The sequence below is a fragment of the Salvelinus namaycush genome, chromosome 7 (genome assembly GCF_016432855.1).
Source record: "Salvelinus namaycush isolate Seneca chromosome 7, SaNama_1.0, whole genome shotgun sequence".
In the NCBI taxonomy this organism is placed as follows: Eukaryota; Metazoa; Chordata; class Actinopteri; order Salmoniformes; family Salmonidae; genus Salvelinus; species Salvelinus namaycush.
Genome location: NC_052313.1, coordinates 27428260 through 27456049, shown reverse-complemented (window position 1 = coordinate 27456049; position 27790 = coordinate 27428260). Strand labels below are relative to the sequence as shown.

At 44.6% G+C, this 27790-nt stretch overlaps 2 protein-coding genes across 2 annotated transcripts in view; both read left to right on the top strand.

Annotated features, from left to right (window-relative positions):
• The first annotated feature begins 469 nt into the window (after positions 1-469).
• On the top strand, positions 470-1423 carry LOC120050687 (uracil nucleotide/cysteinyl leukotriene receptor-like). Its single transcript, XM_038997262.1, has one exon. It carries the CDS (start codon positions 470-472, stop codon positions 1421-1423), a length of 954 nt encoding a protein of 317 aa, XP_038853190.1.
• A 1539-nt stretch (positions 1424-2962) lies between these two features.
• The window catches only part of nphp3 (nephronophthisis 3), a 28507-nt gene continuing 3679 nt past the window's right edge, over positions 2963-27790 (top strand). The window contains exons 1-26 of the mRNA XM_038997883.1: positions 2963-3002; positions 3666-4064; positions 4502-4627; positions 5011-5161; positions 5565-5717; positions 6756-6889; positions 7220-7380; positions 8016-8172; positions 9261-9335; positions 9676-9843; positions 10212-10315; positions 10408-10666; positions 11009-11106; positions 11384-11486; positions 11857-11939; positions 12088-12226; positions 13305-13469; positions 13672-13766; positions 13982-14104; positions 14335-14524; positions 17725-17966; positions 18145-18220; positions 18477-18604; positions 22905-23145; positions 23593-23718; positions 26952-27067. Of these exons, the coding sequence (XP_038853811.1) occupies positions 3741-4064; positions 4502-4627; positions 5011-5161; positions 5565-5717; positions 6756-6889; positions 7220-7380; positions 8016-8172; positions 9261-9335; positions 9676-9843; positions 10212-10315; positions 10408-10666; positions 11009-11106; positions 11384-11486; positions 11857-11939; positions 12088-12226; positions 13305-13469; positions 13672-13766; positions 13982-14104; positions 14335-14524; positions 17725-17966; positions 18145-18220; positions 18477-18604; positions 22905-23145; positions 23593-23718; positions 26952-27067 (3737 nt within the window). The 5' untranslated portion in view covers positions 2963-3002; positions 3666-3740. The remainder of the gene's footprint in view (positions 3003-3665; positions 4065-4501; positions 4628-5010; positions 5162-5564; positions 5718-6755; positions 6890-7219; positions 7381-8015; positions 8173-9260; positions 9336-9675; positions 9844-10211; positions 10316-10407; positions 10667-11008; positions 11107-11383; positions 11487-11856; positions 11940-12087; positions 12227-13304; positions 13470-13671; positions 13767-13981; positions 14105-14334; positions 14525-17724; positions 17967-18144; positions 18221-18476; positions 18605-22904; positions 23146-23592; positions 23719-26951; positions 27068-27790) is intronic.

Sequence of the window (27790 nt, the reverse complement as noted above, 5' to 3'; positions counted from 1 at the left end):
AATTGAGTCCTACTGGCTCAGTCATCTGTTCTCAATTGACATAAGGCCATTTGTGAGTGTTTCACAAGACACAATCACTGGCCATGGTCATATATAACATGTAATAGCGTAAAACAACAGATTTGATGGAATGACACTCACTTATGGTTGCTCAAAAAAATGTGTGCTCAAATTACGCCCCCAAAATATTCAAACGAGCCGCTGACCCTGCATTTAACCAAAATGGGAAAGAACCCTTTTTTTTTTACTGCAAAGAACCATTGAAGGGCTCACAGGGTTCTTTTGGTCAGTATGGTTCCATGTAGAACCATCAACCTTCCCAAAGGACCCTTGAGGAAGCCAATGTTTTTTGTGTACAACTGCAGGGATCCCTCAATATCAGATCCTGCACTGTTATCATGTCGACTATAGTATCTTTTCTCTTTGTGTCTTTGCTATGTTCTATAGGCTAAGAGACAACAGAATAATGATGAACTACACTGAGGAAGTGAGACATGGCTTTCACACCAAAGGTTCCCACCATGAGAACATCCTGTTTGCTAGCTTTTACATCCTGGTCTTTGTGGTCGCCGTGCCTGGCAACATTTTGGCACTGTGGGTGTTCTGTCGTCAGGCTGACACCTCACCCTCCAAGCTCTTTCTAAAACACCTGGCCATAGCAGATGTCTCCTACGTGCTGATCTTGCCCATGCGGATGGTCTACCACTTCTCAGACAGCCGCTGGCCCTTTGGAGATGTCCCCTGTCGCCTGGTGGGGTTTCTCTTCTACCTCAACATGTACTGCAGTCTTTACTTCATGACCTGCATCAGCCTGGACCGCCTCTTGGCCCTGGTCCTACCGCTCAAATCACGGTCAATGAGGAAGGCTTCATATGCCCGAGTGGTCGTGGTGATCCTGTGGGTCACAGTGACCGTGTCTATGGCTCCCTTGCTATTCTCCAAAAAACAGACGACGATTCAGGTTGACAACACAACCGTGGTCATGTGTAACCAGCTGTACTTGGAAAAGACTTCTCCCAAAGCACTGGTGTCAACCATGGTGGCGTTTATTATTCCTCTGGTCACTATAGGGGTCTCCTATATATTAATCCTATTGAAGCTGAGGGGCATCAAGCAACAGGAGGGAAGCTCGATCAGAGACAAGGCTATCAGGATGATCATTCTCATCATGGTGAACTTCCTGGTTGCTTTTGTGCCCTATCACTTGAACCGTTTCATCTACATTGAGAGACACACTCATAGCGACATGGAAACTGCGTCCATTGAGGCTCTGGCACTAGCCAACCGAGTCACTTCCGCACTAACCTGTCTGAGTGGAGCTTTGGATCCTATTATGTACTTTTATTTGGCAAGGACTTATCAAAGTATACTGCTGCAGCTGTTCTGTAGAGACAGGAGAGCGGACCAGCCAACCACAACCTGATCTAGGATCAGGTCCCGCGGTACATCTTTTTTTTTTTTTTTTTAAGGCTAAACTGATCCAAGATCAGCACTCCTCCTGCTCTGAGACCAGTACAAGTGTATGCTTGCAGTGATTCAATTACTATTTCATATTACAATGGCAATGTACAATGTTGAATCCTACAGTATGATCTCATTGTGGTGTTGTGCAATAAAGGCTACATGCAAATATATTATTAAAAAGAATGGTTGGTAGGCCTATGGCCCTGTATGAATATTAATGTAATTTCTAGGTTGTTTTACCATTGCTGTTATTGTATGCATATAATTATTGTATAGTGTAGGCATATTGTATGCCTATTATTAAACTTTTTGGCTTAACTAATAAACAAAATGTTATTTTTCATATACACGTGTTTAGCAGATGTTATTGCAGGTGTCGCGAAATGGTTGTGTTTCTAGATCCAACAGTGCAGTAATATCTAACAATTTCACAAAAATACACACAGATCTAAAGTAAAGGAATTAAGAATATATAAATATTTGGACGAGCAATGTCAGTGGCATAGACTAAGATACAGTAGAATAGGATAGAATACAGTATATACATACGAGATGAGTAATGCAAAATATGTAAACATTATTAAAGTGACTAGTGTTCCATTTGTAAAGTGGCCAGTGATTCCAAGTCTATGGGCAGCAGCCTCTAATGTGCTAGTGATGGTTATTTAACAGTCTGATGGCCTTGAGATAGAAGCTGTTTTTTAGTCTCTCGGTCCCAGCGTTGATGCATCTGTACTGACCTCGCCTTCTGGATGATAGCGAGGTGAACAGGCAGTGGCTCGGGTGGTTGTTGTCCTTGATGATCTTTTTGGCCTTCCTGTGACGTCGGGTGCTGTAGGTGTCCTGGTGGCAGGTAGTTTGCCTCCGGTGATGCGTTGGGCAGACCGCACCACTCTCTGGAGAGCCCTGCGGTTGCGGGTGGTGCAGTTTCCGTACCAGGCGGTGATACAGCCCAAGAGGATGCTCTCAATTGTGCATCTGTAAAAGTTTGTGAGGGTTTTAGGTGACAAGACACATTTCTTCAGCCTCCTGAGGTTGAAGCAGAGGTGATATGATCCTTGACCAGTCTCTCAAAGCGCTTCATGATGACAGAAGAGAGTGCTACAGGGCGAAAGTCATTTAGTTCAGTTACCTTTGCTTTCTTGGGTACCGGAACAATGGTGGACATATTGAAGTATGTAGGAACAACAAGAGATTGAATATGTCCGTAAACACTCCGGCCAGCTGGTCTGCGCATGCTCTGAGGACGCGGCTAGGGATGCCGTCTGGGTCAATTTATTACATTCTTCCAAATAGTAAAAGTGTGTATTACCATCACATAAAAAGATGCCAGAAAACTGTATTCCTTCCGAATGAACAGCCTCCCTAATGTATGTGAGCCTGAGCAGAAGCCTGAGGTATTTCTGTGTTTGGGATACAGCCCTGAGATTTTTTGGGGGGTGAATCGCAAATTACTTTGACTTCGGTGAGGACCCGTAGGGAGGATATCTTGTTACCAGGGCAGCCAGGAAGAAGCTACGCCACGGGGATAGCTATGTGTGAGTATTTATTGGACTCCTTTCGAAAAAAGCAATCGGAGTCCTTCAATATGCTAGCCAACTATTCGAAATATAGCTAGGTCAATATAGCTAAATAGTATTGCTATCTAACGTTAGCTAGGTAACGTTACGTGCCATAGGCAGGCCATTATGTCTGTGCAAGCCAGTCACATCTGGCTCCATCTCCGTCTCACCCGTTCTTGCCATACCAGGTAATGTTAGGTTACCGTTAGCTAGCTAGCGAGATGTCTAATGTTACCTAGCATCATTAAAACTGATGTAATTAACGTTAATGCTATGTTAAAGCTACGTTATACAGATGTTAGCTATAACATTTGGACTCAAATGTCACATACTAAAAATAGGTCGTGACCAGAAGCGAAGTTGCAGCGCGAGATGTTGTTGTGCCCTGGACCAGAGTTAAAGTCAATGCAAACGTAAATATTGTCACATTCACTGGCAAGCGGTTTCTATTTTTGTTGTTGTTGCTACATTTGGTCACGTGCGTTATCGGTTACTATAATATATCCCCCACCATATGCATTCATTATCCCTTTATTTATTGGGTTGTTAGCGAGTTTGCTAAGACATACTCGTTGGGTCCTCACTCCTCCGCTTGCGTGTTGCAGCCAATGACATGCCAATCACTGGCTTCATCCCTAGGAGCAGCAATGACCATCTGGAAGGTTTAGTTCAGTAAGGCCACTGTGGAGTGCCTGGTCCAGAGCCACCATCACCATGGGTACAGCCTCCTCCCTGGTGAGCCCAGGGGAGGTGATAGAGGATGCGTATGGGGGCGAGGGTGGGGAGGCCTGTGAGATACCTGTGGAGGTCAAACCTAAAGCCCGCCTCCTGCGGAGCTCCTTTCGCCGAGGGCCCAGGGTGATTGGAGCCAGCTTCAAATCTACAGGCTCTGTGGACCTGGAGTACACCGCCGAATACGAACGGCTCCGCAAGGAGTATGATATTTTCCGGGTCAGCAAGAACAATGAGATCACCTCCATGCAGAAGAAGGAGGCCAAGCTGGACGAGGAGAACAAGAGGCTGAGAGCTGAGCTGCAGGTGAGAGCAGGGCCACTGTTTAAAAAGGGGTTGACATTTAGTACGAAAAAGTATGAAAATGTATGCACTCTACTGTAAGTCGCTCTGGATAATACCGTCTGCTAAATGACTAAAATGTGATGTAAATGTATCCTCTGTCCATATAGCCTCATCTTATTCATTCTGATCTAAAATGCACGACTGATCCTAGATTAGCGTCTAAGATTCCCCTGTTCTGAGATTCTTTGTGAATACAGGCCCAGAACTTTTACAATGAATGGGGCCAGGTAGGTAGACAATAGCCTGTCTTTTGATTTCCTCTGTCAAGAGTCCAGTTCAGGGGCCATGTATCAAGCGTCTCATAATAAGAGTGCTGATCTAGGATCAGGTCTTCCCTGGCCATGTCATCTTATTGTACTACTGGTCACTAACAGTGATGATCGACATGTTTCTTCCAGGCTCTGCAGAAGACCTACCAAAAGATCCTGAGAGAGAAGGAGAGTGCCCTGGAGGCTAAGTACCAAGCCATGGAGAGAGCCGCCACCTTTGAGCACGACAGGGACAAAGTCAAACGGCAGTTTAAGGTATCCCCAATAGCTAGCTGTTACTCCCAGGCAAACACACAGTAGGGCACATAATAGAGAGTAGGGTGTAACCATACCCTAGTGTGATGTTCCATCTGGGATTTGAACCGGCAACCTTCTGATCTCAAGTCAGCTACTTAACCTACGGCTCATCATTATGAAGCCATAACATTCTCCTCTGTGGCTTGGCTAGTCTAGCGGTAATGCCATAGCATCCAGCACACGTCTACGGTGTCGGCATAGATTCAAATCTGGCCTACTGCTCTTTGACTCAACCTCTCTCTTTCTTTCCCGACTATCGCTCTCTGTCTGTTCAAGAAAATTGTTAAATACCTTAACATATATATTTAAAAATTTAAAAAAGTATCTTCTCTAAATGTCAGATCTTCCGGGAGACCAAAGAGAAGGAGATCCAGGACCTGCTGCGAGCCAAGAGGGACTTGGAGGCCAAGCTACAGCAGCTGCAGGCTCAGGGCATCATGGTGTACGACCCGGACGACTCGGATGACGATGACAACCGCACCACTGTCACAGGTAAAGGACAAAACAGATTGTGCCGACGAACGGTTAAAAGCAGCGGGTGTCATTCCCCCCCCCCCCCCCCCCCCCCCCCCATTTCCCATAAATTCTACATGTTGAATCACCACCGTTCGTCACAGGGGATCTACTGAGCACAGCCGGCGTTCGTTATATCTTTAAGGCCACCCTCCATCTCACACATGCAGAGCCCCATAGGAATGAATATGGCAATTCCAGTATTTCAATGCAGTCAAATGGGGAAACGAATAGTGCAATTAAAGTATTTAAAAATCCAGATTTGACCAAAATTGCTTAACAGTTGACTTAAAACCAAGTAACGCTTCACAATCATTTCAATTCCTCAAACATCAGTTACTCAAAAAGCTGACGCAGTCGTCTGTAATTTGCTTGTCTCAAGCTGCAGGGACTCCATGTGATTACTGGGGTGGTGGAGTGCTGGGCAGTGAGCCCTCTATGGGCAGCATGATGCAACTGCAGCAGACCTTCAGAGGACCAGAGTTTGCCCACAGCTTGTGCGACGTGGAGGGCCCGTTTGCCAATGTCAGCAGAGGTAAGCAAGGGTTTGATCTTTACAAATTTGTATGTATTTGAGCCTTGGTGTCTCAGCTGGTTATATACTGTATGTGTTTTGTGTATATAAATGTGTTCTTGAGAGGGCGTAAAGCTATTGTTTAGGCCACTCCACACACAACTGGTACAGAATCTTAGCGACTATGTGGTCATGCGGTATATGTGTATATATGTGGTATATCTCTCTGGTCACCCCCAAAGCTAATTCCTCCTTTGGCCACCTCTCCTTCCAGTTCTCTGCTGCCAATGACTGGAACGAACTACAAAAATCTCTGAAACTGGAAACACTAATCTCCCTCACTTGCTTTAAGCACCAGCTGTTAGAGCAGCTCACAGATTACTGCACCTGTACATAGCCCATCTATAATTTAGCCCAAACAACTACCACTTCCCCTACTGTATTTATTTATTTATTTTTCTCCTTTGCACCCCATTATTTCTATTTCTACTTTGCACATTCTTCCACTGCAAATCTACCATTCCAGTGTTTTACTTGCTATATTGTATTTACTTCGCCACCATGGCCTTTTTTTGCCTTTACCTCCCTTATCTCACCTCATTTGCTCACATTGTATATAGACTTATTTTTCTACTGTATTATTGACTGTATGTTTGTTTTACTCCATGTGTAACTCTGTGTTGTTGTATGTGTCGAACTGCTTTGCTTTATCTTGGCCAGGTCGCAATTGTAAATGATAACTTGTTCTCAACTTGCCTACCTGGTTAAATAAAGGTGAAATAAAATAAATAAAAAATGCACTTGGAACACAAGTTAGCGCTATCGGCCATTTTGTGTTCAAGTGGGTTAATTGCTACAAGCTTGTTGAAAAGTAATTGGCAGAGGGGGTGTCTGTGTTGTGTGAGTGTGTGTTCGTCCATCTGTCCGTGTGTGTATATAAACGTGTGTGTGTGTGTGTGTGTGTGTGTGTGTGTGTGTGTGTGTGTGTGTGTGTGTGTGTGTGTGTGTGTGTGTGTGTGTGTGTGTGTGTGTGTGTGTGTGTGTGTGTGTGTCTTTCAGATGACTGGGATGCTGCTGTGGCCAGTCTGCTGCAGGTGTCTCCTCACGTGTCCCAGGCGTTATGGAGCAACACGGTGCGCTGCTACCTGATCTCTACCCAGGAGACACAGGCTGAGCTGGACATCTTCACCCAGGTACTGGTACACCAGGGATTGAAATTAAAGGGATAGTTCACTCAAATGTTTTCAGGTGACCTATCCCTTTAAGGATTTGGGGCACTGGCCAGCTCGACTAGTAGACCTGCTTGGAATTCTACTAGCCAAGGTTCCAAAATCTGTGTCATGTTCTCACATTTTCTACTAGCCGTGTCTGAAAAGTACTAGCGTCTACCGCGCTAGCTTAATTTACTTCCCGACAATGAATTCACCCTTAAGTACTTTTCATCTGGCTATATAACACATCTCTCTTCACTTCTCTCTCTTTCTTTCTCTTCCTATCTCCTTTCTGTCTCCTTTCCTTCCCAGAGCTACTCTCCTAAGCTGCGGAGTCTGTGTGAGGGGCTGGGCCATTTCTACCTGAACATCTGTTTCCCTGAGGAGAGTGCAGCCTCCTATGCACTGGAACGCAGACAGGAGATGGAGAGGAGCTCTGTGTGTGTGCTCCTCCTTAAATCCTCCATCACTAGGTCAGTGATTCCCTATATAACTACAGTTTGACCACGTACTGCTGACAACGTCATGAAACAATGCGCCCGCTTCAATGGGGCAGAAGGCAGTGTGTTGTGATTCTGGATGGCCAGATAGCTAGCAACAATGACAAGACGCTGCCGTGTGGGGAATCGCAGGTGGCTCGTTTCAGCTCGTTTTGTCTTGTTCTTGATAACATATCAGTCAAAACACCTAAAAACAGACGTCACAACAATGCTAATATGGCTGCAATTTGCTAGCTAGCTAACTAGCAACTGTATTGATGTATTTTATAGAAAACAATTGCTCATTTTAAATAAATATTGGAGACAAAATATAGTTTACATGCTGTCAACAATCTAAGCCAACCCCGTCTATTTTGACCCATAGTTGCGCACCCTTCGGTTTTGTTGCTAAGCAACCAACCCATCCATGGGCCCTGGTCAAAAGTAGTGCCCTGTATAGGGAATAGGGTGCCAATTGGGACACAGGCAGGGCAACCTCTTGAGTTTCTCTGTGGCTCCCTCTCTTCTGCACTACCAGGTTAAAGGCATGTGAAGTGCTGCTGTTATAGGCTATAACATGTTGTAACATGTTCTAACAGGTTATAGTGTGTTACTCTGTGTGTGTGTAGTTGTGTGTTGGAGGATGCGGAGGAGGCCTTTGTGAAGAACCCAGACGGTCATCCCCTGGTACTCTACCTCAGGACTGTGGAGGCCCACCCTCTCAGCGGCCCCACCAGACAACTGCTGGAGCGGGTCAACGCCGCAGACAAGGCAGCCAAAGTCAAGGTAGCCAATGGCATACGGATGTGGTCTGTGTGGTCCAGCGCTTAGTATACCAGAGTCGACATGAGTTAGAATCCAACCCATTGCTTTTCTGCCTTGCAATTCCTCCTACCTTTTACTCTCTCCTCTTCACTGGCCTATGTCAATAATGAAGTCAATAGAACAAACCTAACTTTGCGTATCGCAAACACAACATTTAGCAATTAGGGTTGTGCCTTGCTCGAGAGCATCCTGACCAGTTGCATCACCGCCTGGTATGGCAACTGCTCGGCATCTGACCGTAAGGCGCTACAGAGGGTAGTGCGTACGGCCCAGTACATCACTGGGGCCAACCTTCCTGACATCCAGGACCTTTATACTAGGCGGTGTCAGAGGAAGGCCCAAAACATTTTCAAAGACTTTTACACTGCTGCTACTCGCTGTTTATTATCTATACATAGTCACTTTACAAATTACCTCAACTAACCTGTACCCTCGCACATTGACTCGGTACCGGTACACGCTGTACATAGCCTCGTTATTGTTGTGTAATTATCTTGTTACTTTCGGAAAACATGTATTTTTAAAAATGTATTAAACATTTCCTGAACTCTATTTATTGAACTGCATTGTTGGTTAAGGGCTTGTAAGTAAGCATTTCGCGGTAAGGTCTACTACACCTGTTGTATTCGGCACATGTGACAGATCAAATTTGATTTGCCCAAGGGGACATTGACAGATTTTTCACCTAGTCAGCTCGGGGATTCGAACCAGCGCACTTTCGGTTACTGGCCAAACAGTTTTAAACGCTAGGCTACCTTCTGCCCCAACACCTGAAAATCTTGAGCTGAGTATGCCAGTTCCAGATATTCATATGTTATATATCATATATTAAATATATGATATTCATTCCACTATGTATACATACATATACAGAGGGGTAGAATAAGGAGCTGGCATACTGGGTGTTTGTGTTTGTGATATGCAAAGATTGATTTGTTCTATTGGCAGAAATTGTCGTATTGTGTTTTATGGCAATATCAGAATTGAAGATTCCATGGTGTATGAATGTCCTATAGCCTGGCTATTATACTACTGTGCCACTTCCATAGGTAGTGGACCATGGTGGCTCCCCAGAGGAAGGAGCGTCTATGATCTATACTCAGCTGGAGAAAGTAATCAAACAGGTAGGCCTACAAACCCTATGGGGCCAGGTCAAAAGTAGTGCACTATACTAGATACACTCTTAGGTGGGAAAAAAAAAAACTGAAATGGGTTCTTCGACTGTCCCCGTAGGAGAACCCTTTGAATAACCCTTTTTAGTTCTAGGTAGAACCTTTTTGGTTCCAGGTAGCCCTTTTGGGATTCATGTAAAACCCTTTCCACAGAAAGTGCTACATGGAACCCGAAAGTTAGAAACCTGGAACCCAAAAGGGTTCTCCTATGGGGACAGCAGAAGAACCCTTTTGGAACCCTTTTTTCTAAGAGTGTAGTGTACCTTTGTCTCTCTCCCTCCCTCTCTGTCAGGAACTGCTGGGTTTGGAGGGCAGCGACGTGGACGGTAAGGATTCGGGGATAGACGAGGGGCGCGAGGAGGATTTGGGGGACGTGCTGTGGGACCTGCATGATGAGCAGGAGCAGATCGAGGCCTATCAGCAAGCCTGCAGCGCCGCAGCTCAACTGGGCTTCCAGAAAGTGGGGCTCTTGCTCTCTGTCTCTACCTCTTTCTCTCTAGCTCAGTAGGAAGGCATGATTTTATTTATAGGATTTTGTGACTAAAGGGTTATATTATTCGTTGTTGAATTTGCATATCATCGTCACAGTTTCTCCTCTCTACTGAACATGCTCTATTTTGAAAACTTTGGAATGCATTACCAGTGGACAAATCAACAAAATACTCAAATATACGTTTTTGAGTAAACTATCCCTTTAAGGTGAAATATTCCAAATGATGACTAGCAGTGATAAAGTGTAATAGATGAGTATTAACTTTAGTAATAACGGTTGCTTGTGTGGGCGAGAGGAGCTTCTGCATGACGGGTGATGTCATGCTCTGTCCTCAGTACATAGATCGTCTGAATGACATGGTGGCAGCCCCTCCTCCCACCCCTCCACTGCTGGTATCAGGGGGACCCGGCTCTGGGAAGTCTCTCCTACTGTCCAAATGGTAAGAGCTCAGCCATTATCCATTTTCAAAACGATCTTTTACATTATTTGACCTTAAGCGTTAATAACCAATCAACTCAATTCTTCCTCCAGGATTGAGCTGCAGCAGAAGCACTCCCCCAACACGTTGTTCCTGTACCATTTTGTGGGGCGACCTCTTTCCACCAGCTCTGAGCCTGTACTCATTATTAAACGCCTCACTGTCAAGCTGCTGCAGCATTTCTGGTCCATCTCTGGGTTATCCATGGACCCCTCCAAGATCCTAGAGGAGTTCCCTCGCTGGCTAGAGAGACTGTCTTCCAGACACCAAGGCAACATCATCATCATCATCGACTCCATTGACCAGATACAGGTACTAGGCTACTGCCACAGTAAGACCGTAGAGAGACGAACGCGTCAGGGAATGGAGGTCGTTCGGGAAACACTGAAATGTCTGTAACTTTGAAATTCACTTTTTCTTTTTTCGCCTCAAACCTTTATAGAAAATATTGATTGTGTGTTTACACGGGTTTTCGAATCATTTCGAATCATTTAGCCAGATTCTGTAAATAGGATGTGTTTTTAGCAACATGTAATTAACATTTACTGCACATAGAATGTAGCCAGATGTCCCTGTTTTGATATTTTCAGTTAACAGGTCAGTTTTTTACTCTTGAGGTTTGTATCTTTGATATCATGCTGTATTTTCCCTCAGCAAGCAGAGAGGCACATGAAGTGGCTGATTGACCCCCTGCCGGTCAACGTCAGAGTGGTGGTGTCTGTCAACGTGGAGACCTGTCCCCAGGCCTGGAGGTAGAGTACACAACTTGGCAGTTAGTCCATACAAAATGACTCCAGATCAGTACTATGTCAACATATGTAATGCCTATGCATTGCTAATGTAGTGCCTAAGTAATGCCTGGAAGAAGGGTACACCTATATATAATGTAATAGATATGTATTGTGTGGCCTATATAGGCCCAATGCCTATGTAGTGCCTATGTATTTTGGGGTATGATATATAGTTCCTATGTAATTCCTACGTATTGTGGCCTAATAGTGGTTGTGTGATATGACTGTTGTTTCCCAGACTGTGGCCCACCCTCCACCTGGACCCCCTGAACCCCAGAGAGGTGAAGAGTGTGATCAACACCGAGTGCCTGGCAGCTGACGTCAAACTCACTAAAGACCAGGCGGGTGTCAAACTGATATCACTTTGTTATTACTGGAAGTTCAGTGTAAAAAAAGGCCAAATCACCTTTTAAGTAACGTACATCAAACCAAATAATTGAGTTTATTTGACCATGCAATTTTCAACAGGCACCGCTTGCCCCATCACTCCCATTACATTTTTAGCTAGCGGTGTTTAAAATTAGCGGAAGTTTGTAGTGGCTGTTTCAAAATAATCAAACCATTGCTTACAGTTTCTTCTGGTCCATGGACTCCTTTCCGGGTGGGGAACCATCTAACATCAATTAATAAAATACTGAACTTCCCCTTTAACTCCATGACGAGAAGATGTGTGTGTGTCAAACAGTGGCTGTGTGTCTGTCCGTTCAACAGGATAAGAAACTGGAGAGACACTGTCGCTCTGCATCCACATGTAACGCCCTGTATGTCACCCTGCTAGCCAAGATGATCACCAAGTGAGTAAACTGTGTGTGTGTGTGTGTGTGTGTGTGTGTGTGTGTGTGTGTGTGTGTGTGTGTGTGTGTGTGTGTGTGTGTGTGTGTGTGTGTGTGTGTGTGTGTGTGTGGGTGGTATTGTCTATAGATGTGTTGCGTTATGTCCCAGCTGTAGGTGTGCCTGGTCGTTGGAGAGGACTCTAGAGCAGTGTCTGCTGTGTCAGGACACCATGTCTCTGTACAGCTTGGGCCTCAAGGTGGTGTTAGATTCTCTCAGCACAGACGGGGAGAGACACGTCATGAGAGAGGTAAGGGACCATCCCGATCCTTCACCACTACAGATGTAGGATCTTCATTTGCATCAGCAGGAAAATAATCCTGCAGTAACAGGAAATGTGAATTATTATTTGGACTATAATCAATGGACATTTTTGTAGGGGTTGATACATTTTTTGTTAGGGCAAATCTAGTCTGAAATTTCTGTAGAAATTACAAACTTTAGAAGCCTTTTTGAAACTCAAATACACTACAGGTTTGCATTTCCTGCCGTGCAGGAAAATTCTCAGCAACATTGTCGCATTTCAAGGCCCCCCCAGTGGCGCAGCGGTCTAAGGCACTGCATTGCAGTGCTTGATGTATCACTACAGACCTGGGTTCGGTCCCAGGCTGTGTCACAATCGGCCCGTGACCGGTAGTCCCATAGGGAGGTGCACAATTGGCCCAGCGCTGTCCGGGTTAGGGGAGGGTTTGGCTGGGGGGCTTTACTTGGCTCATCACGCTCTAGTGACTCCTTGTGGCGGGCTGGGTGCCTGCAGGCTGACTCCGGTTGTCAGTTGGACAGTGTTTCCTCCGACACATTGGTGCGTCTGGCTTCTGGGTTAAGCGGGCGGGTGTTAAGGAGCGCGGTTTGGAGGACGCATGACTCAACTTTCGCCTCTCCCGAGCCCGTTGGAGAGTTGCAGCGATGAGACAAGATTGTAATTGGATATGGCAAAATTGGGGCGAAAAGAGGGGGGGGGGAGAAAAAAAAGTACATGGTCAAAAGTAGTGCACTATATAGGGAATAGGATGCCATTTGGGATGAAGACCAGAGCCTAAAATGTACTTTTTGGTCCACCCACCAACGTGGCTGGTAAAATAGACATTGTTACCCGCCAATACCTTAACCTAACTGCATTTGGAAGGTGGTGGGACATTCTGTTGTACCACTAACCACCAGAATAGTTTCACATGCCTTTTATTTAGAATGTGACATCAAGGGCTTTCCGAAGAATGTTGAAGCTGATTATCTGTTCTGCTTTCCTTCGTGTGTGTGTGTGTGTGTGTGTGTGTGTGTGTGTGTGTGTGTGTGTGTGTGTGTGTGTGTGTGTTGATTCCCTCCCTCAGATGCTGTGTCTGGTGTGTGCCAGTCATAACGGTGTGAGTGAGTCTGAGGTGCTGGCCGTGTTTCCAGACCTGGGCCTGCCTGTCCTCTCCTCCCTCCTCTACACCCTACAGAGACTCTGTATTGTAGGCCTGGGCTGTGGACTCATCAGGTTCCAGCACCTACAGGTTAGCTTTCGGTCTCCCCTACAGACACCGTAGGATGAGAGCATTGAAATCGCCCTGTTTAGTCCACTGGCAGCAGTTTTTGCGCATGAAGTGTTTATGTCCCGTGTGTGTAATAGTCTCTCCATCTCTGAAACTCAATGATGTTCAATGTAAGTGAGAGGCTTCACACGGGCTTTCTGTTGACACCGTCTCTGTGCTTTAGGCTGCGGAGGCCGTCCGGCTGGAGTTTATGGATGGAGGGACCTGCTCTCCTGCCTACAGAGAGAAGCTCATCCACTACTTCAGCCAGCAACTCAGGTCTGGCCAACCACTAGTAACATGACCAGCATCATGTTATGTTATAGAATTAATATTAACAATAGTGACTAGACTTCATCTTTGACGACACAGTAAGTGCTGGTGTCTATTTAACGCGCGCGTGTGTGTGTGTGTGTGTGTGTGTGTGTGTGTGTGTGTGTGTGTGTGTGTGTGTGTGTGTGTGTGTGTGTGTGTGTGTGTGTGTGTGTGTTCAGTCAGGACAGGGTGACGTGGCGGGTGGCAGACGAGCTGCCCTGGCTACTCCAGCAGCAGGAGGACAGGGCCAAGCTGCAGCTCAGCCTCCTTAACCTCTTTGTCTCCCAGAACCTCTATAAGAGGTCAGACTTCTATATCACAATGAGACTGTTTGCCATTCTACTGTTACTTTCTATGTCTTTTGGTTTTTGACTTTGTCTGGGGAGTAGTATATTCTCCTATGTTTTTTTTTGCATTTGTATCGGTGATTGATCTGTGCACAGAATTCGCCTTGATTCAAATGTGCAATAGTGAGATAAACAGGAACCGTAGACATCGATTAAAGTTCTGATATGTCGGTTGGTGTTCCTAGGGGCCATTTCTCTGAGCTGCTGGCCTACTGGCAGTATGTGGGCAAAGACAAGAGCTCCATGGCCACTGAGTACTTTGACTCTCTGAAGCACTATGAGAAGAGCTGTGAGAGTGAGGACAGCATGATCAGGCTGGGCAACCTGTATGAGACACTGGGTCGCTTCCTCAAAGACTTGGGCCTGCTCAGTCAGGTATGTGCGTAGAAAGTGGGTAGTAAAATGGCCGCCAGTCCACCCAGTACAGACCCATTGATTTGAAATGGGGATTTCTGTTCTATGGGTACGTGACAATATTCAGACCCCTTGACTTTTTCCACATTTATTTACGTTACAGCCTTATTCTAAAATGGATTAAAAAATACAAAAAAATTCCCCCTCATCAATCTACACACAATACCCCATAATGACAATGCAAAAACAGGTTTTTAGACATTTTTGCAAATCTATTCAAAATAAAAAAAACATATCAAATGTACATAAGTATTCAGACCCTTTACTCAGTACTTTGTTGAAGCACCTTTGGCAGCAATTACTGCCTCAAATCTTCATGGGTATGACACTACAAGCTTGGCTGCACAGCTATTTTCAGATCTCTCCAGAGATGTTCGATCAAGGTTCAAGTCGGCACTGGTTGGGCCACTCAAAAACATTCGGAGACTTGTCCAGAACAGGGCTCCGGGCAGCCGAGCGGAAATGGAGGAAAACTCGCCTCCCTGCGGACCTGGCATCCTTTCACTCCCTCCTCTCTACATTCTCCTCTTCTGTCTCTGCTGCTAAAGCCACTTTCTACCACTCTAAATTCCAAGCATCTGCCTCTAACCCTAGGAAGCTCTTTGCCACCTTCTCTTCCCTCCTGAATCCTCCTCCCCCTCCTCCCCCCTCCTCCCTCTCTGCAGATGACTTCGTCAACCATTTTGAAAAAAAGGTCGACGACATCCGATCCTCGTTTGCTAAGTCAAACAACACCGCTGGTTCTGCTCACACTGCCCTACCCTGTGCTTTGACCTCTTTCTCCCCTCTCTCTCCAGATGAAATCTCGCGTCTTGTGACGGCCGGCCGCCCAACAACCTGCCCGCTTGACCCTATCCCCTCCTCTCTTCTCCAGACCATTTCCGGAGACCTTCTCCCTTACCTCACCTCGCTCATCAACTCATCCTTGACCGCTGGCTACGTCCCTTCCGTCTTCAAGAGAGCGAGAGTTGCACCCCTTCTGAAAAAACCTACACTCGATCCCTCCGATGTCAACAACTACAGACCAGTATCCCTTCTTTCTTTTCTCTCCAAAACTCTTGAACGTGCCGTCCTTGGCCAGCTCTCCTGCTATCTCTCTCAGAATGACCTTCTTGATCCAAATCAGTCAGGTTTCAAGACTAGTCATTCAACTGAGACTGCTCTTCTCTGTGTCACGGAGGCGCTCCGCACTGCTAAAGCTAACTCTCTCTCCTCTGCTCTCATCCTTCTAGACCTATCGGCTGCCTTTTGATACTGTGAACCATCAGATCCTCCTCTCCACCCTCTCCGAGCTGGGCATCTCCGGCGCGGCCCACGCTTGGATTGCGTCCTACCTGACAGGTCGCTCCTACCAGGTGGCGTGGCGAGAATCTGTCTCCGCACCACGTGCTCTCACCACTGGTGTCCCCCAGGGCTCTGTTCTAGGCCCTCTCCTATTCTCGCTATACACCAAGTCACTTGGCTCTGTCATATCCTCACATGGTCTCTCCTATCATTGCTATGCAGACGACACACAATTCATCTTCTCCTTTCCCCCCTCTAGTAACCAGGTGGCGAATTGCATCTCTGCATGTCTGGCAGACATATCAGTGTGGATGACGGATCACCACCTCAAGCTGAACCTCGGCAAGACGGAGCTGCTCTTCCTCCCGGGGAAGGACTGCCCGTTCCATGATCTCGCCATCACGGTTGACAACTCCATTGTGTCCTCCTCCCAGAGTGCTAAGAACCTTGGCGTGATCCTGGACAACACCCTGTCGTTCTCAACTCACATCAAGGCGGTGACCCGTTCCTGTAGGTTCATGCTCTACAACATTCGCAGAGTACGACCCTGCCTCACACAGGAAGCGGCGCAGGTCCTAATCCAGGCACTTGTCATCTCCCGTCTGGATTACTGCAACTCGCTGTTGGCTGGGCTCCCTGCCTGTGCTATTAAACCCCTACAACTCATCCAGAACGCCGCAGCCCGTCTGGTGTTCAACCTTCCCAAGTTCTCTCACGTCACCCCGCTCCTCCGCTCTCTCCACTGGCTTCCAGTTGAAGCTCGCATCCGCTACAAGACCATGGTGCTTGCCTACGGAGCTGTGAGGGGAACGGCACCTCCGTACCTTCAGGCTCTGATCAGGCCCTACACCCAAACAAGGGCACTGCGTTCATCCACCTCTGGCCTGCTCGCCTCCCTACCTCTGAGGAAGTACAGTTCCCGCTCAGCCCAGTCAAAACTGTTCGCTGCTCTGGCACCCCAATGGTGGAACAAACTCCCTCACGACGCCAGGTCAGCGGAGTCAATCACCACCTTCCGGAGACACCTGAAACCCCACCTCTTTAAGGAATACCTAGGATAGGATAAAGTAATCCTTCTAACCCCCCCCCTCCCCCTTAAAAGAGTTAGATGCACTATTGTAAAGTGGTTGTTCCACTGGATATCATAAGGTGAATGCACCAATTTGTAAGTCGCTCTGGATAAGAGCGTCTGCTAAATGACTTAAATGTAAATGTAAATGTAAATGTCCCGAAGCCGTGTGCTTATGGTCATTGCCTTGTTGGAAGGTGAATCTTTGCCCCAGTCTGAGGTCCTGAGCGCTCTGTAGCAGGTTTTCATCAAGGATCTCTCTGTACTTTGCGCCGTTCATCTTTCCCTCGATCCTGACTAGTCTCCCAGTCCCTGCCGCTGAAAAACATCCTCACAGCATGATGCTGCCACCACCATGCTTCACCGTAGGGATGGTGCCAGGTTTCCTCCAGACCTGACGCTTGGCATTCAGGCCAAAGAGTTCAATCTTTGTTTCATCTTTTTTTTATCATGGTCCTTTGGGTCCTTTGGGTGCCTTTTGGCTAACTCCAAGTTGGCTGTCATGTGCCTTTTTACTGAGGAGTGGCTTCCATTTGGCCACTCTACCATAAAGGCCTGATTGGTGGAGTGCTGCAGAGATGGTTGTCCTTCTGGAAGGTTCTCCCATCTCCACAGAGGAACTTGCGAGCTCTGTCAGAGTGTGAGGGAAAAAAATATTTAATACATTTTAGAGTAAGGCCGTAACGTAACAAAATGTGGAAAAAGGGAAGTGGTCTGAATACTTTCCGAAATACACTGTATGTTGTCATGCTGTCGACGTACTACATGATAAACGTGTCCGTCCGTCCATCCATCCATGTTTCTCCAGGCGGTAGCTCCCTTACAGAGGTCTCTGGAGATCCGGGAGACGGCCCTGGACCCGGACCACCCCAGTGTTGCCCTGTCCCTACACCAGCTGGCCGGGGTTTATGTCCAGTGGAGGAAGTATGGCAATGCAGAGCAGTTCTACAAGCAGGCCCTGGAGATCAGTGAGAACGCCTACGGCTCAGACCACGCCTGTGTCGCGCGCGAACTGGACTCCCTGGCCATGCTCTACCAGAAACAGAACAAGTGAGTGAGTGAGTGAGTGAGTGAGTGAGTGAGTGAGTGAGTGAGTGAGTGAGTGAGTGAGTGAGTGAGTGAGTGAGTGAGTGAGTGAGTGAGTGAGTGAGTGAGTGAGAAGGGAGGTGTGTGGGTGGGTCTGTTTCAAGTAAAGTTGCTTTGTGATTGATGGGTCATCTGTTAACAGGTATGAGCAAGCTGAAAAATTGAGGAAGAGGTCTGTGAGGATTCGCCAAAAGACTGCCCGCCAGAAAGGCCATATGGTGAGGACACATTAGTATGGTTGGTTGTCCCTCCTGCTTTATGGCTTTTTGTGTGTGTGTGTGCGTGCGTGCGCGTGCGTTAATTAAGGATTGGATCACTTTAAAAAAAAATGTTTTGCCTAAAATGACACATCTAATGCATACATATTACATACGCGTCTCTCTCTGCAAAATGGCTTTAGTGTGTGTGTTCGTGTGTAGTTGTGTGTAATGTGTATACATTAATAGTGAATTGACTGTGTCTCTATCTCTGCAGTATGGCTTCACTCTGCTGCGTCGGCGGGCCCTCCAGTTAGAGGAGCTGACTCTGGGTAAAGACACAGCAGATTGTGCCAAGACCTTCAACGAGCTGGGAGTCCTCTACTACCTCCAGAACAACCTGGAGTGAGTCAGTCCTTACACATCTACACTTTGTGTAGCTGTTAGCGATGATGCTAAGGATGACCTAAGGATACAAAGTAGTCTACACCTACCTGGCAGAGTGATATCATGATTATTTGCATCAATCCAGTGGCCATTTGTTTTGCAAACTTTGCAATCACATGAGCGCTAGAGACATATCGATAGCTAACCAAACAATGGTCTCTTGCTGGTGCTCATTTACATTAAAGGGCAACTACACCCCAAAATCCCAAATTATTTTATTTTTCCCAGACCTCAAAAGTGGTTTAAACATGGTTGTGGACTTAAAACATCAAATTTGGTTGTTTTACGAAAAACGGAAACCAGGAAAAACAAAAAGGAGCAAATCAAATTTAGGAAAAAACTCTATGGAATCAGGCAAAAAATATCACAGATTTATATGGCCCTAAATATGGGACCCGTGAAATATGATGCCTCTGCATGGCATTTAGCATTAAAGGAAATATTTTGGTATTTGTTTCATTAGTCCATTGTTAATATAGTTCCAAAATACAGAAATCTGGCCCATATGATGCATTTTTTATCATATGTGACCGACCGCCTCGATTCGGTCATATGTAGTAAAATTTTAAATTGTGTTTTTTTTTTTTACATTGGATAAAAGTACAGACTCAGAGCTAGGAAATTGTATATCATACACTGCATTTGAGGAACAATGGGAAAGTAATTCTGCTTTGAAAGTTGATCAACTTGTAACCCCACTTTTGAGAAAAAGGTCCTTGAATGTTTTGGTACACCTACTGGCGAGCTCTTCTTTGTCTACACCCATTCAGCATCGTTCACACCCTCTTAACCTCTCTGGGATAGGTGGGACGCTTGCGTCCCAACAGCCATGTTAAAATGTAGAGCGCCAGATTCAAAAAAATTATATAAAATGAAACTTGATTAAATCACACATATAAGATACCAAATTAAAGCTACACTCGTTGTGAATCCAGCCAACATGTCAGATTTCAAAAAGGCTTTTCGGCGAAAGCATAAGATGCTATTATTATCTGATGATAGCAAAATGTCAACAAGAGAGTGTAGCCTATTCAACCATGCCGGCGCTACTCAAAACGCAGATATAAAATATAAAACATGCATTACCTTTGACGAGATTCTTTTGTTGGCACTCCAATATGTCCCATAAACATCACAAATGGTCCTTTTGTTCGATTAATTCCGTCCATATATATCCAAATTGTCCATTTATTTTGCGCCGTTGTACCAGAAAAAAACAGCGTTCAATTTGCAGAAAGTCATGACAAAATATCAAAAAAATTACCTCTAAACTTTGCCAAAACATTTCAAAGTACTTTTGTAATACAACCTAAGGTATTTGTAAACGTTAATAATCGATCAAATTGAAGACGGGTCAATCTGTTTTCAATATAGGAGATAAACAAACTCACGGTACTTTTCAAGTCTTGCGCAACAATCAAACAAAAACACCAGACGTCAACCTACTTCCTGGTGTTTTTCTTTCACACTGCTCAAATGATTAACCTTAATCTTTTTCCATACACTGGCGACATCCAGTGGAAGCAGTAGGAACTGCGACTAAAGTGATTAGAATTCTGGCCTGCCTATAATAACTCCTTGAACACACAGTGACTTAAAAAAAAAAAAGTTGGTCCTCAGGGTTTTGACTGCTATATAAGTTCTGTTATACTTACAGATATGATTCCAACAGTTTTAGAAACTTCAGAGTGTTTTCTATCCAAATCTACTAATAATATGCATATCTTATATTTTGGGGATGAGTAGAACGAAGTTGAATTGGGCACGCTATTTTTCCATAAGTGAAAACTCTGCACCCTATCCCCAAGAAGTTTAAGCCTACCCATTCAGCATCATTCACACTCTCTTAAGCCTTAGCCCCACCCATCTCTTTAAGGATTCACATGTGAGGCCATATGCTAAACAGAGGGAGTAAGGTACTGTAGTAAACAACCAAATATTTAAAGACTAAAAGTGGTAAAAATAGTAGCCTACAATAGGGAAAAACTCCAGGTAAAAATACAGTTTATATAGTCCTTGGCCTATTCTGTATCCTAATCTAACTTTTGTGCAGGTCATGTTGTTCTTCACATTACCACATGCACAGGATGCAGAAGGTGTAAACGATACAGTGAAATGGTTGCTTGCATATTTACATAATAGCAAACTCAAAAATAGAAAGTGTCCAGATAAATATATTGTGTAAATATTTTATAATTATTAGATGATGCTTACCCAGACACTAGGGGTGTGCCAAGTAGTCGACACAAAATGAGTGTCGTAACGGATATGGGCAATTTTCTGGATATGATTATGATCCGAGTATTTTTTGTAATTATCTGTGATCGGTTGCCAGCACGCATATTTCTCGTGTCAGTCACAGAGTTTCTAAAACATATTGTACTGTCTTTGAGTCAGTCATGTGCGTGGTCTAAATAACTCAACTGGCTAGTTTGCCTGTCTGTAAAGAGAACGGCGGGCTGTACATTGATCCTGCTGCTCTGATTGGATAGAGTGAAGCCGTATTTCTCTGTCCACTCGCTTCATCGTTTACCCGATCACTTTTCCTTGCATGTTTTCGGTCTGCTCATTTAGATTGCTAGTATGGCAATGACGTTTGCTGTCAAGGTGCATAATATCTAACAAGTGGGGCAAGGGTAGTAAAAATAGATGAAACGCTAATGCACATTCTGACTGAGTAACAGCAAACTTGGCTGCCGACTGCAAACTGAGCACTCACTAACACACACACACACCCAGCCATCCGCTCGCTGCTCCTAATCTGCCGCTTTTTTTGCAGTGAGAATGTGCAGGGAGGTATTTTGCAAAGCTCTATTTACGCATATTAAAACATTTCTGTTTTTTCCGATCACAAGTATCATCCGATGACTATCAACTGTCAATTTACGGATACAATTAGGAATACGAGTATGGCCATGTCGGCACAACCCTACCAGACACACTTGTCTAAATTGATGGGTCATGTGAAAGAAATGCTATAACCACCCCCAGCCACATCCAACTAGGTTCAATGTTAGCTGTCTAGCTAACATTAGGCTATAACTAGCAATGCAAATGGATTTCTGAGATACAAATAATATTACTAGATCATACACCTAATGTTAGTGAGCCAGCAAGCTAACGTTCGCTAGCTAGCTAACAGTACGCTTTAACTTGCAATGACAACAACAAATTTTGACAAAATTAGAAATGTGTAATATCGGAAAATGTAGCTAGACTCTTGACCGTATACATGGATGAACGCTTTTCGGCAGACTAGAACCCTTTTAACTCCGTTTTGTTTGTAAAGCTAAGGACAACTCAGAGTATGCTGTTCTTTTCTTCTGAAATAGACTACATTTTCTTCATATCATGCTTCTTTAGATCTGTCTAAAATAAATAATGGATTTATTGTGAAGGTCTAGGCTATATTAGATGGATTTATTATGCTTTTTAAAATGGCTTGTAGGCTCTGTTTGGAAGCTGCTAAATGTGTTTATGTTCATTAACGGTCAATTACCGAGAGACCGACAGTTATTTGCTTGACAATCACCGTCTGACAATTTCGTGACCGCCACAGCCCTAATCTCAGCCAATCATTGCTAATGGGAAGGTTCCTGTCTTTTTCCGTGGCTAAACCAACAAATGTATTTGTATTTACAGATGTCATACAAGTTTGTTATTAAGGCACATGAATGTTCCAGAAGGCATTTCTGCCAAAAATACTCATTTTGAAGTAGTGATGTACGACATACGCCTAGCTTCCTGAAACAGGTCACATATGATGCTGCGTTTTGCATCATATGATGCCAAATGCATCTTGCGGGCCAGATTTCTGTATTTTGAAAGGCACGTAACTTGATTGCTGACATGAAACACATTTTGGGACTTTATCAACAATGAACTAATGAAACAAATACCAACATATATTTTTTGGGGTGGCGTTGTCCTTTAAGGAGATGTATTGGGGGTAAGGCCCTGCCTTAGACTAGCGTCCTGTCAAGGGGGCGTACAGTACGTACGGGTTTATGCCCTAATGCGTTGTTCTGGCTTACGCAAGGCTTACTTACTAATTAACTTTTTCAAACCCTCCACTTTACAGCTGTTGTTATATTTGATTGCCAAATGAAAGAAGGTAAAGTTTAACCAATGCTTTTCAATTTTATTTGTTTTTTTAATGTATTTCACTAGCTAGCTACTCTAACCACACTAGAAACGTTTTTAAAGTATTTTAACGATTTCAAATAGTATTTGAACCGAGGCCTCTCTCTGTGTCCAGGGCGTCCAAAGTGTTCCTGACTCGTTCTCTGGAGATGCGTCAGCGTGTGTTGGGGCCGGACCACCCTGACTGTGCCCAGTCCCTCAACAACTTGGCGGCCCTACACACTGAGAGGAGAGAGTACGAGACCGCAGAGGACATGTACGAAAGAGCCCTGGACATCCGGAAGAGAGCCCTGTCCCCTGACCACCCCTCCCTGGCCTACACCCTGAAACACCTGGCAATGCTCTACAAACGCAGGGTGAGTTTAGGAGATGTGTCTAGCAAAGCCACCACGGGGCTGTTGAACAGACCCTATAAAGCGTTAAAACGAAGAGTAAGTTATACATTAAAGCAGTGGGATTCGAAGTCGGGATTGTAACCCTTGGGGGGGTGTTGTGTCCTTATTTTTAGATTTGGGGTGGGGTTGTGAGAAATTCTTGCCAAAAAAATGGATTCCCCAGAAATTCTGCTGGAAAAAATGGGGTCCCCACTGAAATTGTTTAAAGTATACATTCAAATGCATTTAGTCCACTCCAGATATAAGATTAACCGTCCCATGTCTGGTAACTGTATGTGCATTGCTGTTTGAAAGTTAACCTAGAGATCTTGAATTCTTGTTCCTCACTCGCCTCAAATTCTATTCGCTTGTAGCTTGTGTGTAATCCTGATTCGCGAGGCTGACAGGGAAGATGTTTGTGTTGTCCAGGGGAAGCTGGAGAAGGCTGTTCCTCTGTATGAGCTCGCTCTGGACATCAGGGAGAAGAGTTTTGGACCTAAACACCCCAGTGTGGCCACAGCATTGGTTAACCTGGCTGTACTCTACTGCCACCTGGTGAGAGGACCAACACTTCTAACAGTAAACTGCGTAACAGACCTGTGTTCAAATACTTGAAAAATCCTTTCAAATACTTTTAAGCGTTTGCTTGAGTCTGCCTGGAGTGCCAGAAGGGCGGGATTTGCAGTTTTGACTTTTTCTATTGGTTTATTAAGCTAGGCAAGCTCAAACAAGCACAAATAACGTTTTTGATTGTTGTTTTATGTATTTGAAACCCAGATCTTTGCGTACTACACAGCAAATTCTCCAGTGTTAAATCAACACTGAGTGTTACATTTAACACTGTTCCAGTGTCTATACGGGTCCACACTTTTCAGTGTTAAATTAACACACTGCCTACAATAAAGCTTTATTTGCATATTTCCCAGGTTGCTTTCCTTTTTCAAGTGAATTGTACAGTCTTTGCCAAATGTTTTGAGAATGACACAAATATTAATTTTCACAAAGTCTGCTGCTTCAGTTTGTATGATGGCAATTTGCACATACTCCAGAATGTTATGAAGAGTGATCAGATTAATTGCAAAGTCCCTCTTTGCCATGCAAATGAACTGAATCCCCAAAAAACATTTCCACAGCATTTCAGCCCTGCCACAAAAGGACCAGCTGACATCATGTCAGTGATTCTCTCGTTAACACAGGTGTGAGTGTTGATGAGGACAAGGCTGGAGATCACTCTGTCATAGTGATTGAGTTCGAATAACAGACTGGAAGCTTCAAAAGGAGGGTGGTGCTTGGAATCATTGTTCTTCCTCTGTCAACCATGGTTACCTGCAAGGAAACACGTGCCGTCATCATTGCTTTGCACAAAAAGGGCTTCACAGGCAAGGATATTGCTGCCAGTAAGATTGCACCTAAATCAACCATTTATCGGATCATCAAGAACTACAAGGAGAGCGGCTCAATTGTTGTGAAGAAGGCTTCAGGGCGTCCAGCAAGCGCCAGGACCGTCTCCTAAAGTTGATTCAGCTGCGGGATCGGGGCACCACCAGTACAGAGCTTGTTCAGGAATGGCAGCAGGCAGGTGTGAGTGCATCTGCACACACAGTGAGGCGAAGACTTTTGGAGGATGGCCTGGTGTCAAGAAGGGCAGCAAAGAAGCCACTTCTCTCCAGGAAAAACATCAGGAACAGACTGATATTCTGCAAAAGGTACAGGGATTGGACTGCTGAGGACTGGGGTAAAGTAATTTTCTCTGATGAATCCCCTTTCCGATTGTTTGGGGCATCTAGAAAAAAGCTTGTCCGGAGAAGACAAGGTGAGCGCTACCATCAGTCCTGTGTCATGCCAACAGTAAAGCATCCTGAGACCATTCATGGTGGGGTTGATTCTCAGCCAAGGGAGTGGGCTCACTCACAATTTTGCCTAAGAACACAGCCATGAATAAAGAATGGTACCAACACATCCTCCGAGAGCAACTTCTCCCAACCGTCAAGGAACAGTTTGGTGACGAACAATGCCTTTTCCTGCATGATGGAGCACCTTGCCATAAGGAAGTGGCTCGGGGATCAAAACATCGATATTTTGGGTCCATGGCCAGGAAACTCCCTAGACCTTAATCCCATTGAGAACTTGTGGTCAATCCTTAGAGGCGGGTGGACAAACAAAAACCCACAAATTCTGACAAACTCCAAGCATTGATTATGCAAGAATGGGCTGCCATCAGTCAGGATGTGGCCCAGAAGTTAATTGACAGCATGCCAGGGCGGATTGCAGAGGTCTTGAAAAAGAAGAGTCAACACTGCAAATATTGACTCTTTGCATCAACTTCATGTAATTGTCAATAAAAGCCTTTGACACTTATGAAATGCTTGTAATTATACTTCAGTATTCCATAGTAACATCTGACAAAAATATTTTAAGACTGAATCAGCGAACTTTGTGGAAATTAATATTTGTTTCATTCTCAAAACTTTTGGCCACGACTGTAGAGTTACCATTCATGACTGTATTTGTTAGTGACAGATACATGGGCCTTTTATCAATTAGATTTTCTCACCTCCTGCGTCATCTCGTGCCTAATTTGAAAAAGATCAAAGTTAATCGAGGAGAGTCGGCGAGGAGAGTGAATGTGGATGGAAATGCGCTTGCTTGAAATGAGACTGCCCTTTTCCAATCACGCGTCATTAGGCAAATGATGTTTACAGGGGTGGATCCTAAAATAAATGTGTAAAATGATCAAATTAAGTTAGTTGTGTAATACATTTTATAGATTAAACAATAAGTAGCATATTGTCTTTAAACGTGTGCATGTTTTTCTCCTTTGACAAAACTAAAGCTGACTCGAAGGGGGTGTGGCAGATTTCAAAGTCTTCCGCGGTAGGACACACATGAGTATCCTTGATGAAAGGTGGCTATCGAGGAGGGGAAGCACTCTTCGATTTGCCTACTAATGAATTGACACACTCCTCGTCCACTCAACCACTTATTGTTTTCCGGGTCATGGAGGAGAGAGTACGGAGGGCAGTGTTTTGCCCAAACGAGAAAACCCCATGGTTGTTGCATTCATTAATTTTCAGTCCTGTGGCCTTCACCAAGTGAGATCCTAATTGAATATGTTATCATAAAAATGTGATTATTTAAGATAATACCCTAATACAGTGGCCTGAAACTCATGGTTTACAGACTACATCAGGCCTGCAAGTCACATTATACTGGCTTGTAAAGTGATTTGGAATTTTTTATTTATCTGCAACCTGCATTCAGAATGACTTCCAGGGTTGGAAAGACTAAAATATGAGACTACCTCTGAAAACAACCATTTCAGTAATGGGTGCAATAAGTCCAAGTAACAGGTTGGGTTTGTTTAGAAAAATGCATATTATATATATTTGAGTAGCATAAGAGGAATTAATCAATGTACATGCAGAAACATAGATATTGAAACAAACATTCTAAAAATCTATCTGCAATACAGCATGCTGGGAAATATAATGATGTGCGTGGTTTTGTTTCAACGCTGGTTATTAACACCAAGACTGGGGTTCTTTTACACCAATGAGTGTTAATTTAACACCTGAATCAACACTAGCTAACACTGGCCAGTTTGCTTTGTAAGGAAAGATGGGAACTGCTGGAAAGCATATAGCGGCATATGGTTTGATTTGAATAGATTTTCCATCTTAATTAGCTTTCAAGACTGACTGTCTCTCCTTGCAGACTCTGTCTGGACATTTGCTTAAGTACTTATGTGATATCTGTGATGTGTCTGAGTGTGTTATTGTGTTTGGCAGAAGAAGCACAGTGAAGCGCTGCCCCTGTATGAACAGGCTCTCAGAGTGTATGAGGACAGTCTGGGACGCTCACACCCACGTGTCGGAGAGACGCTGAAGAACCTAGCTGTACTCAGGTGAGTACACACCACACAAGCATACTGTGTAAACACATACACACACACACACACACACACATATGGAGCCGTCCCAGACACATAAACACCTTCTCTATTATTTTATGTGCTTTAGAGGTCTCTGGAACTCACCCAGCATCACACAAACACACTCAAAAAAGACACATCACAATTTTAACTCGTATTTGTATTGATATAAAAAAGACAGTATCCAAACTTACTATACCTACCAATCCTATATTTTCTATTTCATCTTATCTCACTTCTACTTCTACAAAATAAATCAGTGATTTACAGGAAGCCCATCTCTACAGCCAACCCCAACACCGCCGGAATGGCTTCCAGTTTCTCCATCTCTTCATCAGAAAAGACTTGTAAAACTCCCTCCTCACTTTCCTGTAGAACTCCACATTGCGCCTCATCTCCATGTGCTTGTGGAACAGACAGCGTTTCTCCTGCTCAGTCAGGTGCTGGTTGTGGTAGCGGACGCTGGCAATGTTTAGGGAGTGGGATTTCTAGTACCACTCACAATGCAAGATCTCTGAGAAACTCGGGATGACCTGACCTAAAGTCACATACAAAACCAATTATATATGTACCTAAATGTATTTTAAACATGGGAGAGAAAAAAAATATTGTAATGAAACAAATTCTGGTAAGAATACAGTATTTGATTTTTACCATTTGATGATGGGATTTGAAGGTCTTGCAGGAAGATACTGA